This window comes from Corvus hawaiiensis, chromosome 7 (genome assembly GCF_020740725.1).
Source record: "Corvus hawaiiensis isolate bCorHaw1 chromosome 7, bCorHaw1.pri.cur, whole genome shotgun sequence".
NCBI classification, from domain to species: Eukaryota; Metazoa; Chordata; class Aves; order Passeriformes; family Corvidae; genus Corvus; species Corvus hawaiiensis.
In genome coordinates, this window is record NC_063219.1 from 3,804,242 (window position 1) to 3,818,098 (window position 13,857).

General features: G+C 50.3%; 1 protein-coding gene and 1 long non-coding RNA gene across 5 annotated transcripts in view; one reads left to right on the forward strand and one right to left on the reverse strand.

The window, feature by feature from the left end:
• Positions 1-3,308: 3,308 nt before the first annotated feature.
• On the reverse strand, positions 3,309-5,392 carry LOC125328824. Its single transcript, XR_007204888.1, has 2 exons — positions 4,920-5,392; positions 3,309-4,734 (listed from the first exon to the last, which is right to left on the reverse strand). It is a non-coding gene; the product is annotated as an uncharacterized LOC125328824 (long non-coding RNA).
• Positions 5,393-5,730: 338 nt separating this feature from the next.
• ERBB4 (erb-b2 receptor tyrosine kinase 4) overlaps positions 5,731-13,857 on the forward strand; it is a 577,667-nt gene continuing 569,540 nt past the window's right edge. For all 4 annotated transcript variants that reach the window (XM_048309078.1, XM_048309080.1, XM_048309077.1 and 1 more), the window contains exon 1: positions 5,731-5,842. In XM_048309078.1, the coding sequence (XP_048165035.1) occupies positions 5,749-5,842 (94 nt within the window). In that variant the 5' untranslated portion in view covers positions 5,731-5,748. The remainder of the gene's footprint in view (positions 5,843-13,857) is intronic.

The window sequence follows — 13,857 nt, forward strand, 5'->3', positions numbered from 1 at the left end:
AGAGCCTGTATTTATCGTTCTGCTTCTCCAGGTGTGAAGTGAAAAGCCTGCACCTATAAAGAAACCCCTCTAATTGTCTTGACATCAGTTTGAGGTGGGCAAGTTGGAATTTCCAAGGGTCTCAGCTGCCTGCAGTTGAGAAGTCATCTTCTTGCACAAGCTTTCTTCTTGTATGGGCTTTTGGCTACTCATCATGTATGAGTGAGGCTGTACTGGCAGACAAGAGGATACCCAAGTGAATATCTCTCACACCAAGTGTTTGTATTTGTTTCAGGGCTGCAACTCTTTGCTGGCCCACTCTGTGCAGAGATGCCTCCTTCCAGCTTCGTGCACTCTGGCACGTGTTGCCTAATGGACCACGGCTTCTCGTTCAGCCAGGCTGACAGGGAGCATCTCTGTCACCACAGCTGACACATGCTTGCTTTGTTAAATGACATAAGATGCTGCAGTGCAAGGCACAAGTTCTCCCATGCTTTCAGCTGAACAATTTACTACTGTGCTGCATATATCCTTCTCTGACCCAGCGAGTGGGAGGCACCCAGAGCTGGTTATACATGTCCCAGTATAGCCAGCTCTGTCCCCCTTGACGTTGCAAGGAGCAGTGGAAACGAAGTGACGTGTTGACCTAATGCCCTACATGTAGGGCATTCAAACCTTCGCTGCCTGACAGCTCTCAAACTGCCTGCTGAGGTTTAGCCCCATGTGGCATTTTCTGCTCTGCTACATTGCAGCTTCTCCAACCCTCCTGCCTCTGCACCATCCCGGGAGTAAGCAAAGCCAGGGTTTTGGAATGTGTGTTTCTGGCCACGGAGTGCAGTATTTTCTGCACATCAAATGCTCATCAGCGACTGGGAACACAACCAAGGAGGTTGGGGAGGAGAGGAGGGAGCCACACTTGATCCCACAGAAACCACAAACCTAATTTCACACTGAAGGCAATTAGCCAGGCACTCATTTGGTTAGGGTGGCTGTGCCGCCTTGTAAAACATGACCTTTTAATGAGCTGGGGTTTAGATTTGGGAGGTGGACCTGAGTTTCTGCTAGTCTACACTGGCAAAAGAAAACCACCAGCAGTTAATTACCATCAGGAGAGGGGAGCAGGGGTGAAGTGGCCCTCAAAACCATCTCTGTGCACTTCCAAGTCCTGCTTTGCATGACAGGATCATATCCCTGACCCCATGCCATCAGACTCAGCCTCCCCGCCAAAGCCACCAGGATGCTGCAGCATCCTTGGCTGGGCAGTGCTGACTCAGGCACACGGTCCTGTGCCCACTCCCTGGCACTGCTGTCCCCCAGATATTTCACTACTAGATATAAAAATCCCTGAGTTAGCCACTTGCGGCTGTGCTCCCTGCAGGAAGCAGTAAAAGGCTGATTTATGCTCTGAACCACAAAAGCCTTTTATTGCTGCTTTTTTTTTTAATATAACTGTCTTGCCCTTAAATGTCTAATCCTTTTCTAACAGTCTTGTGGAAGTGGCAGGGCTCTCCACGGGTTAAAGGCACTGTTTTTCAAGAGGATCAAGTTGTCCAGCAGGTCCCCAAAGCCCCTCAAAGCCCCTGGCACAGCCAGTCCTGTCAGCAAGGGAGGAGGGCAACAGTAAGATATGTGCTGCCGGCATGGTCCACCACATTCTCCCAGCCCTCAGCTTTCTGGGGTTGTCGGAGGGTTATTCCATCACTTAGAGTATTCCCTGACAGTCTTAGGCACTGCTGCTCCTTCAGGGGAGAATAAAAACCCCAAGCTGATCTAACAGAAACAGGGATTTAGGAGTTTGACTCCAGGCATATATATTTAAAGACATTGCCCAATTATTTCTTCATTTTTATTAATTACTATTAGTCATTTATGGTCCCTTTTAAATTCAACTTCTCAAGAAAAATATTGCTTTAGAAAAAAAAAAAAAAAAGAAAAGTAATTTCATGAACAATTAGCAAAAGCTACAGCCGCACCATAAAAGAGAAATACTGGGGGGGAAGGAATATTTCAAATTGACCGGGAATATTTCAAATGCAAGTTGTCAGATGGATGGAAAGCCAGCTGATATCCTAAGGAAGGGGTGATGCGGGAGAGGGGCAATTCAGGTAGGAGAAAGTACACAGTGTGGCGTTGCTGGGTTCATTGTCAGGCCTGCTGTTAATTACTGGCTTTATTAATGATTTGGAAATGATGAGAAGTGTTAATTGCATCAGAAAATGATGCTACATTGGGAAGAGCTGAAAGCAGAGGTGAGAGCAGAAGAAAGAGCAGCAAGAGAGGCAGGAAGGGCTGAGTGGTATAAGAGGGATTTGATTTCATTCAGGCTCTGGGGGCTTCTCTACAGTTTCCCCCAGTAAAAGAGCACCAATAATGTTTGTGGACATGGCGGGGGCCCACAGAGGCTGGACAGGAAGGTTTGGTTTGAAGCAAGAATCATTGGGACCCCTCCTGTCACCCTCAAGGGAGGAACAGAGACTTGCCTGCAGTGTAAGGCAGGCGGAGTCCCTGCACAACAAAACTGAGCGGCGTGGAAGGGCAGCTGACTTCAGAAGACCCTAGACTGTATAGCAGAGTGTGTTTAAAAGAAAACTGTGAAAAGGTAATACATTGCTCTGCCTGCTGTGCAGCTGAACTGAAGGAAGGGGGAAAACAAAACCCACATTCATTTAGAAATTGCATCTAATGATCATCTCGAGAAGTTATAGGACAAAATCAAGGGAGTGAGCTGCTGCAAGCTGTTAAGGAGGAAACCCTCTGCCCACCGGATGCCAGTGTTGCCCAACATTAAATCACATGGAGAAAACTCCTCTAGCAAGAGAATATTTGGTGCTTAAAGACACCCATCACTCCAGCTACCCAAACACCACCACATTCAGCAACACACTTGCAACTTACTTGGTGGCACAGTTAAATATTTGCAACTCATCATTCTGGAGGTAGGCAAAGGTGACAAAGCCAAGGACGAAGCACTGTGTAAAATTTTACTTTTACTGAGCGGGCCCTAAAGAGGACCAAGCAGAGTTTTATTGCGCAGCTCCTCGGGCTGACAGTCTCCATTAACCATCAGTTAATACTGCAGCGTCAAAGCAAACCTGGAGTCACGGCCCTGTGCTGTTACAAAGTGTCCTTCATCCCAGCAAAAGACCTCGGGGTGAGAATATTTTGCATGAAGAGCCACCAGTGTAAGAGCTGAGCCTCTCGGCTCTGCATTGCAGTCGGCGTGTCGTGTGCCATCCCTCCATGCTGCAAATAAATCTACAATTTCTCAGCTGGGTGCCTTTAGAAGCCACACGCTAATACGCTTATACGGGAAGAGAGACCAGACAAGGTTCAAATAAAGAGCTCATGTAATAAATAAACATGAGGTCAGTATGGGAACAGCAATTATTGCTTTGTATGACAAGATTTGCATAGCAAACATTTGTGATTAATGTACAGCCGGCGTCAGGTAAGGAGCCTTCACTATCGTTGCTCCATCTGCACCTTCCAATCTAGAAGGTGCAGCAGCTCCAGCCAGAGCAATTAGTCACTGTTTACTGAAAGGCAGATCGAGCAAAATTTTTCTAGTTCAATATTTGAGCGAGTTTTGTCTCACAACCTCCCATTGGATCCATTTCTGCGCCAGGCAGGGATCAGGCTTCTTTCCTGGGGCTGGCAAGGAGGGACAATCAGCACTGCCGCTAATCTGCTCAGCAAGGGCATGGGCTGGCTCCCAGCCTCTCCTGTTGGCCTCACCCAGGTGATTTTCTCAGGGAAAACCCTAAGGAAGAGGCTGAAGACCCTGAATATCAGGGCTCTGCTTCCCGACTGCCTTTTCTTCCACCTGCCTCTGCCTGCCAGTGAACTGCCCCATTGCCACTGCTGATGTCGGCAGTGGGATGCAGCACTGAGGGCAATGAAACCTCCTTCTTTACAGCCTCCTTTCTGCAGAGCCTGGCTAATTAGTTCCAGCTAAACTTTCAGCTCTTTGGAGAAAGAGACATAATCCGACTTGAAATACTATCTTGATTTGGGGATTTTTTTTTTTTTAAAGGCTTGCAAGCCTCTGGCTTCTCTGGAAAGGAGGCAGTTTGGCTGGAGGGACTGGGGTTATTCTTCTGAGGTAAATTCCTATGGGAAAACCATTCCATTGGAGCTGGTTAGAGGGAAGGCACTTGCTGCTGCGTTCTTCCACTTAATCTGCTTGGGGGCGCCAGGGAAACCTGTTAGCATCACTAGGAAGTCACTCCCAAGAAGTATTGCACAGAACAGCTGGAAAGGCGAAAGGAGAGTTCCTTCATGTTGATGAGATCCAGAAGGGCTTGATTGGGGTGAGCAGGCTTCAAAACCTAGGGCACGCATTTTGGGGACATGAAGCGAAGAATTGAAGGTGCTCTTCTCTTGTGCACTTGCAGAGTTCAGTTACAACTGAGAATGCCAATCAACTCATCAAGAGTGATAAATGGCAGCTGCTGTCTCACACTTGTGATGAGATGTTGAGATTTTCAGTCGCTGTCTTGCCAAGACAAGTCTTGATAAGATGCCAGTCCCCTGTATCCACTAGGGAGGACACGTGTGTCAGCATTTCACCCTTGTGCTTGGGTGGGTGGTAGTCAGGGGGATGCAGGGCTGATGCTTGCAGGACCCTGGCACTGCAGCTGTCCCCACCTGAGAGCATCTAGGAGGTGCCACCAACCTGGCAGGGGACATCAAGATGGGGGGTGCATTGGTGGGAGATGCCATCGCACCTCTGTGCCTCACAGAGCTGCAGGCAGGCTGGAAAACATGGCTCTCATCAGCTACTTCAGCGCCAAGTCCACCCACCACCACATTGAAGAGTGATCTCCAAGGTGCCATCAAGCTGCCCTGTTGCCCTTAAAACTTCTCTCCCTCCTTTCCAGCCCTTCCACCCTAAAGCTTCCCAACTGCCTCGGCTGAGCACTGGGAAGCCCTATACTCACCTCGGCGCTGAGAGCGCAGGCGGGGTGCTCTTGTCTTTGCATGTGGGGCTGTGCGCATTCACGGAGGTGGGTTCTTCGGGGCAGAACCCAGGGAGGAGGGCGATATGCCACGTCCTTGTCCGAATCAGGTGTGGGGGGGAGGTCCCACAGCGGAGCTGGGCGCGCTTCGCGCTGCGCACGATGCTCTTCGCACTTCAGCTGCGGCCGCCGCTGGGACGGGCTCAGCCCGCTCGGGGGCCGCCGCTATTTCGAGGGGCTGTGTCGGGAGGTGTCCCTGTGCCCCCCGGAGCAGGGTCGCTCCCGGTGCCGCCTCACGGGACGGCAAAGTTCCCTCGGGGGCCCGCTCCCGCCGGTGTTTCCGCAGCCCCCCCTCACGCCGGGGGTGCCCGGGGCGCGCACCTGCCCCTCAGGCTGGGCGGGGCAGGGAGAAAGCGCGGGAACGGCTCGCGCAGGCAAGCGCGCGCGGCTCCGCAGGTGCGGAGCGTTCGTGTGGGAAGGGGGGGGCGCGGGGCGGTCCCGCGCGGCGCCGGCCCCCGCCCGCCCCCTCGCTCCGTCCCGCCGCTCCTCCTCCCTCACCCCCCTCGCTCCTTCCTCCTCCTCTTCCTCGTCGCGCTCCCGCCGCTCCGCTCCGCGCGTGCTGGCGGCGCAGCGGCCCGGCAGCGGCGCGGCCGCCCCGTCGGCGCCGCGGCGCGCCCGCGGAGGGGCGGCGCTGGGGGCGGCGGCTCGGCGGCGGCAACTTTTGGGAGCCGGCGGCGGCAGCGCGGAGGCTGCGCGGGGGATGGCGGCGGCGAGGCAGCGGCGGCGCTGAGGCAGCGGCGGCGGCGGCGCGATGCCGGCGGTGGCCGGGGGGCTGCTGTGGTGGAGCTGCTGCGTGCTGGCGGCGGCGGCCGGGGCCCCGCGGGCCGCCGCGGCGGCGCAGGCAGGTGGGTGAGCGGCCGGGTCCGCCGGGAGCGGCCGGAGCGGTGCGGCACGGCCGGCGGAGCGGCGCCTTCCCGACAACTTCTCTGTGTCCCGGTGCCCAGCGCGGGGTGCGGGAGTTCGTGCGGGTCCCGCGGAGCGGCGGCGGCCAGAGGGCGACAATCCCCCGCGGGAAGCGGAGCGGAGCCGGCGGTCGGGGATCGCCCGCGTAGCAGCTCTCCGTGTCCCCGCTCGCTGTCCCCGCCCGGCCCCGGGGCCGCCCTTGCCGCCGGAGCCCCGGCCGGGCGCCGTGCGTGTCCCCGCAGGTGCCGCTGCCGCCCCGACGGGGCTGCGCTCCCGAACTTCGCATCGCGGCGCGCCGGGCGGACGAAGCGGCGTTGGTCCCCCGTACACCTGTGCGTTCGTGTGCACGGCGTGTCCCAACCTCGCAGCGTAAACACCGCGCCGAGGTGTTTGCGCACGGGGGAGGGCGAGCAGGCGGCTTGGAAGTTAATGCTGGAAAAGGCGCTTTTTCATCCGCCGGGGTCTGCCCGGAATTTTTAACTTTCTGGAGGAAAACTTGCAGCGTTGGCTTGAATTTTGTTTTCCCGTTGGCATCCGAGCAGCGCTTTCCACCGCCGTAGTACGAGCTGTGCCGGTTCAGTCGCCAGGGGAGGGCACGGGGATCGCCCCCCGCTGCATCGCCCCTTTGCTGTGAATAAAACATTAAAAGGAAATTTCTTCAGTCTTTGTAACTTTGCTTTTATTTTTTTTTCCCCTCCCCGGTTATGCAAAATTTATGCTGTTTGGGCGGTATTGGTGCAACAGCTCCGCGTTCTCACAATTTAGTTTATATTTTGGGGCTTTATGTAACAGAGAAAAGGAAGGATACGTTTGGTGAGAAGCAAAAGGAGCGTGTCCTGGCTTTGCCTGCCTGATTGGGCTTTGGAGGCGGTTTTTGATCTTGGGGCACAGTTTACTTTTTCGCTGTGTGATTGTTTCCTAACTCTCGAAATCGGGAGGGGTGAAATGCTGGGCTGCTGCTTTCTCTTATGTGTTCTCTTCCTGCGGTTTGAATCGGTAAATCCCCGCTGAAGAAGAACGGCACTCCTCGTTTCACAGGCGCTGCTTCGCTGTACCTTTTTGCTTGCCTCCCTGTTTACACGCAGTCTGACTGTTCGCCTCACTTGATACTTCTCTGTCTCACACTTTTCCCGTAGCCTGCCCCGGTTTTGGGCAGCAGCTATCCCCACTGGGATGCTCCTGTGCTCTCCAGCAATCCTTCCCACCGCTCAGACCGGGCTGTTGGCGTGGACGATCACAAAGACACTCCATTGCTGGATTTATACCCCAGTGAAAATGAAAAGCATCAGTCCAGGGTTGCTCGCCTGCCTTCCTGTCGTCTCTGGGGAAGCCTCCTGGATCTGTGCTGCTGAAAAGCCTCTGTGCAAAACAGAAAATCCGTTTATTAAAATAGCAGGGTTGGAGTGACATTTCGTATTTGAAGGGGTTTAGGCACTGCTGTGGGCACTGGCAGCTAGTAATGATTGAGTCTTGCTACTTGGTGCTTGCGGAAATAGCAAGGCAGGCTGGACAGGGAGACATGATTTGCAAGTATTTAGGACCCCCCAGAATTTGGCCTCTCTTGGCTTTTGGGGGCATTAGGATGGGGCTCTGGCTGCCGCCCTCATTTTCAGTGCATCGAGAGAGATGGTGATGCCTGAGCTCATGCAAGCTAGCTGTTGGCCAAACTTTTGATTTCATTATCCTGTGTGTGTTTGTTAAGATCTAAATATGTAAACACATTGGGGTTTTCTGATTTCTTCTGTCTCCGTGCTTGGGCATATAATGTTTGCATTGCACAGCTCAGTCGGGGTCACGTGAGCCAAACAGCTTGGGCTGTTACCTGGAAGCTGGCGAGTCTTTGTTCTGCTTGAAAATAGCTGATAAATTAACTCCATTTTCTGATATGTGGGGTTGGTGAGTTGTTAAATAATTACAGCCAAATTAACTTAGTCCTGTTTGAAGTATTCAGCTGCTCTGAGAATAACTGTACGTCAAATATTTTTGCAGGTTTTTTTTTTATTTCCCAGTGAGAAGCGCGTTCAGGCTGATGTATGGGCAGGCTTTAATTTCATGCCTTTACTGCTCTCTGGGCCATGTCGGATGGGACATGCCACATGCCTTCAGAGAGATGCAGCTTCTCTCCTTTGCAACAGCCCTCCTTGGCACCTCTCCCGTTTATTTTGCCACGATGTCTATTTGATGGTTAAAATTAGGCTGAGCTCTGAGTGCCTTTGCAAAAGCACGATAAATATTGACTGGGAGTTTCAGCCTGCAACAGCCATCAGACGGCCTGGCCCCTGCATGGGGGTCGTCCCGTCTGGGCCTTTTTACCAAAGGGGAGCAGGTGCTGTTGTGGGGTCAGCAAGCCTCTTGGGAGTCCCTCCAGTGCCCTGCAGCCCTTCAGGGCTGGTGTGGGGGTCTGCGGGGACATCTCTGCATGGTAGGCAGGGCAGCCTGCTGCTGTCCCTGTGTGTCCCCTGAGGGCACTGCGAGGCAGCGCTGCTGTAGGGCAGAGGAGACTGTTTCTGGCCCTGCTCTTGGGGGCATCCCCTGGGATCCTGGGGCAGCTCCAGCACGGGATTGCACCATGCAGGCTCTGTGCCTGCACCTGCCCTGCCGAGACCGGCACTGCCGAGTGCCCCAGTGACTGAGTTGTGACTTTGTTTTTAAAAAAAGAGATGGTAATTGATGTTTATGTGTATGGAATTTGGCACTAGGAGCTGTGCTTGTAATTAACATGAAAACAGTAATAATAAGGACCTGAAATACATGCCTTATGAGTAAAGCAAATGAGACTTGGCAGTAGCAGCTCACGAAGGGAGAAGCTTTTCTTCTGAGCCTGCACGTAGTGAAGTGGGATGGGTAGCAGAGAAAGTCACATTGGGTCCATGGCAGCAAAGGGCCCAGCACCCTGTGGGTGCTCCAGGCTGAGTCCCAAGTGCCAGTGCACTCCTGACCTTAATGCCAAGCTGTTCTGAAATGTGCCCTCAGTTTTCTAACGGGCCATTAGCCACATGCCTTAATTGAATTCAATGTTTTATTTAGTTTTCAGGGGATTTTAGTTTAGTTGGGTTTTTTCTGTTTTGTTTTTTAGTTAAATTTAGGCAAGCCGCAGCAAGTTGACTCGCAGCGTATCTGGAAGCACAGCCTGTCATCCAGAGCGCACACATCTTCCAAAGGCTTTTCGGAGAAACACCTTTCTATGAGTCCTTGGCCAGAGCTGGGGAGCTGCTGGGGTGGGTGCTGAGCATTTGCTGGGCAGTGGTCGTGGGGCGTGCGGCGTGGGCAGCCCGCAGCCTGGCTCTGGGAGCATCTCTAGGTGGCAGCAGCCCCCAGGAGCTCCCGACAGCAGGACGAACAGCCCGGAGTTGGGGCTGTGATTTCCCAGGCTCTGGCCCTCCTGCTCAGCTCTCCTCCACACCCCTTTCTCAGGCCGAGGAGCAGCTTTTCAGGTGGCTAGTGGGGAATCGGCCATCCCTGGAGTCCTGTCCCCACCTCCTGCGCCCCTGCGTGCGTGACAGGGGAGGTGTAAGAGCGCGCCGGCAGAGTGACCCAAACACTGAAGTGCTTAATGTGAGCAACGAAAGGAGCTCAGGCAACTTATTCTGGAGGACTGGTTAAGATAACCAGTAAGTCTGTACCAGACTGATGACTGGGTACTGAAGGTGAATGAGTTCAAACTGGGCATAAAGTGCTTGGTCCTAATAGTGTAAGAATTGTTGTGACAAGCTAGGAAAGAAAATAGAAGATACATGGTTACTCAGCACCATGGGCTCACATCAGGTGGTCCTTCTGCAATACGTATACTTGCTCAAAAAGATGATGTAGCCCATAGGTTTCATTTCTTTTTTCTGTTTTTGCATGACAACTCCTCTCCTGATTTCCTTAGGACAGTAAGGGTGAGCCAGTACATGGTGGTTGGTGTGGGGAGATAGGATGGTTCCCTGGAAGCTTCTGAACTTCGTGTCCTGCCGTGCTGTGCAACCAGGCATTTATGCTGTTAAAACCACTGGCAAGTGATGGCAGCTCAGTGGAAACAGCTAAGCCAGGTCTGCCCTTATGGACTCTATACACTCTCGGTGCACTGAGGCAATTTTGCTGGGAAAGGAGAGGGGGCTTGTTCCTGGGATTTGGTTTTTACTGTAGCAGGAGCGAAGGCAGGATGAGGTGAGTGCAGCTGGGCTGTTTCCCGTGAATCACTTGTGTGCTGACAAGTCCTCAGGGTGTGCAATGGGCTCTGATTTTCACCGACTTAAAGGTTTTGCATTTGCAAACAAGTGCAGGCTGCTGGTGGATTTTATGTGTTCCCACGTTGCCAAAGCTGAATTATCCCATGAGAGTACTGTAAACTGCCAGAAAGATTCATCATTTCAGCAACTTTAGTTAATGTTTGTTTAGCGACTTCTTGCTTTGGAGGAGCAGTTTAAGCTGTGCTCCATGGCAGTTCCCTTGTGATGAGCTGTGTGTCCACGTGATAAATGGTCTCATTTCTACTGTCCGCTACCTCTGCTGGGCATATGGGCACATGCCAAGCCTCCTGAAGTCTTTGAACAGCTGCTGCTATATATATCTCCTTATTTTCTTTTTTTTTCCCAACCTGCCAGGGAAACTTGTCCTTCTTCCCGCTTTGCATAAAGGGTGTGCAAAGTCCAGGGCAGATGAATATTTGCTTGTGCATCAGTGATTCGTGAGGGTCTGATGTTCGCTGATGTTTGGGCAGGAAAGTCAATAATTCAAACTGCAAGAGCACATACTGGTCATACCATAAGCTTGTGCTGAATACCGAGAATATAAATATATATCTGAGGAATATAAATTCATACTGCAAAGAGTATCAAAAAATATTTTTATTTTCTGGTGGTAACTGTTTTTTGTTTCCATGCCTGAAGCCTATAAATTCTTGCTCTTGACAAAGGAGGAGGTGGGAAAATCAAGTAAATAAATGGCAAAGTAAGCCTCAAACTTTTAGCGGATACAGTTCTTTTTGAACTATAAAAAAATGATCAGTCATTGTATAGTGTTCCTGTAAAGTCCTTTTTAGTGACTTCTAAGATTATACTCATTTTATGTTCAGTTCCTTTCTCTCCCGATGGCTGTGCAGCTACACGTACAATAACTGAATGGGCATTTATAACTTGATCTTTCTTAATCTCCTGATAAGTCAGCAGTGCAACGTGGGCTCTTGTCACGTGGTAACACGCTCCTGTGTCTCATCACCAGCTGCTGTTGAGCTTACAGAAATACAGAGCGTGCAGAAATCTTCCAAAATCCCATTGGGGACCAGCCCGAGCTCAGAGCAGCGCCAGCTGTGGTACCAGGGTCTGAGCTGCTCCATGGCAGGCGGGTCTCCTTCCTAGGCCGTGTTCCCAGAGGAACTGAGGAGGAAATTGGGCTGTGGGACATGCTGCTGACGGGCTTTAAATTTATGTGGAGACACTACTGTGGTACTGCAAGGCATTATGTGACCCTTTGCCCACAGCTGCTTGACTAAACTGCCTAATAAATGTCTATTAAGAATTGTGATACCTGACCTCTCTCTTTTACTCACCCCTCCTGATTGTGATTCATGTAGGAAATGGATTGTGCCAGAGGGAGGTTGAAGAAAAAAGCTTGCATGCTGTTAGAAGAAAAACCAAAAACCCCTTCTGAGCAAAATTGGAGAAGTTTACGTAAAAGTTGGAAAAGCCTGAAACTGTGAAACAGTGATGCAGCCTTGGCTGTATCATTGCTGCGAGAGCAGGACACTCTTGTGTCCCGGGTTGGTGACAATACACTGGATAAAGCTCTGGAACCTATCCCTGTCTTACTGACTTTAGCTGTGGCTTGGCTCTTTCTTCTCCACTGAGTAGCTCCAAATGGTGCTTCTGTCCCTTTGTCTCCTGTTTTCCCAAGAAAGCCTCTCCTATGGGGCAGGCACCTCTTGGTTGCTGCTGCTTGCTGAGGTCCCTGAGCAGATACTGCAGATGTGCTTGCATGCTTTGCATTTCAGCATGTGATTAAATAACCTTGGTGTGCAGAGCTGAACCTGCAGGGAAGAGATTTGTGGTGGCGTTTTGCTCGTTTGAAGCCCTGCGAGCTGCTGAGGACCTTCTCCTGTGGATGTGGCTCCCGTGGCGGGAGCTGGTACAGGCGTGTTGGAGCTGCTTTGGTGCATGCACAGGAAGGAAAACCATTACACTTAACTTGATACATATCCTAATGTTCAATTTCCATTAATTGAAATTACGTTGAAATATTGAACATTTTAAGCATAAAAGTTTATGTACTGTGGTTAGTATGCTAATGGAATATTTTAGTAGTCTTTTAAGGTTAATGTCGCAGCCAGATGCAACGATAAGCATTTGTTCCTAAGAATTATTTTGCTTTAACCCCTTTTCCAAGACTGTCCGTATTCTGGTGAATGTTCATCGGCTGCACTGTGGCTGCCAGCCAGCTGTCATTTTAAGGTGGTCTTTTTTTCATCCAATCCACTATGCAAAGTTGAATTGTAGTTATTTTTGCTCATTATCTTCAGCAGTAAAAATGTATTTATCTAAATTTAAATTGCTGTTTGCTGAGGATATGTGACAGTATTTAGAATTCAGTATTATTTTATTATCTCTTTGAAAGGATAAAAAAAAGCTCATTTATTTCAAGAGATATTTCTGCAAGCATGTAAAAATACCAATGAAGTAGCTAACGTTTTCCAGTTGTTGTTGACTTCAAATTTAGCAACCATTGTCCCTGTTGATATATTTGATGCTCTAAAAATGTACTTGCCATTAAGTAGGAAGCTGAAGTGATTGGTAGGCAGATAATATTCTTCAGTAGCTATTAATAATGCTCAGAGGACATACGCATTGGAGTGTATGGAAAAAGCCATGGAATTGTGTAGGATGGAGGCAAAAATAATGCATGTAGCTGTTTGATTTGAAAGCAATCCTTATGTACCGCAGTGGCTGCTGCCTGAATTAGTGCATTGTGAACGAGAGAAACTGATATGCAAACAGAATGGTGTGCAGCTAATTTTTTTTAGAAAATTGAGGTTTGATCTCTGCTATTTCACTTCTTCCATGAGCTGACTCAGACCCGGTGAAGTGTGTGGGGACCCCATTCTGCAGGGGGCTTCGGTGGTGGAAGGTGGGAGTTGTTCCTCCCAGAGCCAGCTTAGCTCATGGGAACAAGGGAATTAATATTCCATTAAGAGAAAATGAAAAGTTTCAAAACAAATAAGAAGTCATTGCCACTCTTCTCTGTTCCTTTGTTCCTTTAGCCACAGGAGGACTTCTGTGCCAGCACTGAGTTTCTCCCTGGATTTCTCAGCACAGAGTATTTCTTTGTCTCCTGGATTTTCTAACTGCTCTTAAAATCATGCATGTTTTAAACTGCTGCCAGCTCACACAGCTATGCAGCCCTGGTGTCACCCGGGGCTGCACTGTGTATTGGGAAGATCATATTAGAAAAATGTGGAATTATTAGAGCCTATAAATAGTGGTGATAACTTGTACAGCATTTATGTCACCCTTGTGCTGCATAACACACTGAAGTCCTGGGCTAGGTTTGTTTCTAGTGTTGCTTCACGTGTCGCTGTGAAACTTCATTATATCACGATATAACAAGCAGCTGCTGTGTAAATAATGTGGTGCCTGCAGCACAGGTGGGGGGTTCTTTCTGGAGCAGCCAACAACTGTACTGATGCTTCACATTTTCCCTGGCTTGGTCCAGCTTCTTAGAAAGGAAACAAAATCAGGTCTGTGCTAAATGTTTCTGGCTGCCCAAGGGTTTTGGTGGTCAGCTTGAACCTTTAATAAAATTGCTAATAAAAGATTATTTAAGAAGCTTTTACTTCCTTGTGCTAGCCAAAGATTGGGGGCAGAAGGAGATTGCTGCCTTTTTTTTATTTTTCTTCTGTTTTTGGAAGATTAGCAAACAGATTCACACAGTGTTATTTGCTGCAAATTTCTTCGTGCTAATTTTAATCCCAAAATCTTGGCTT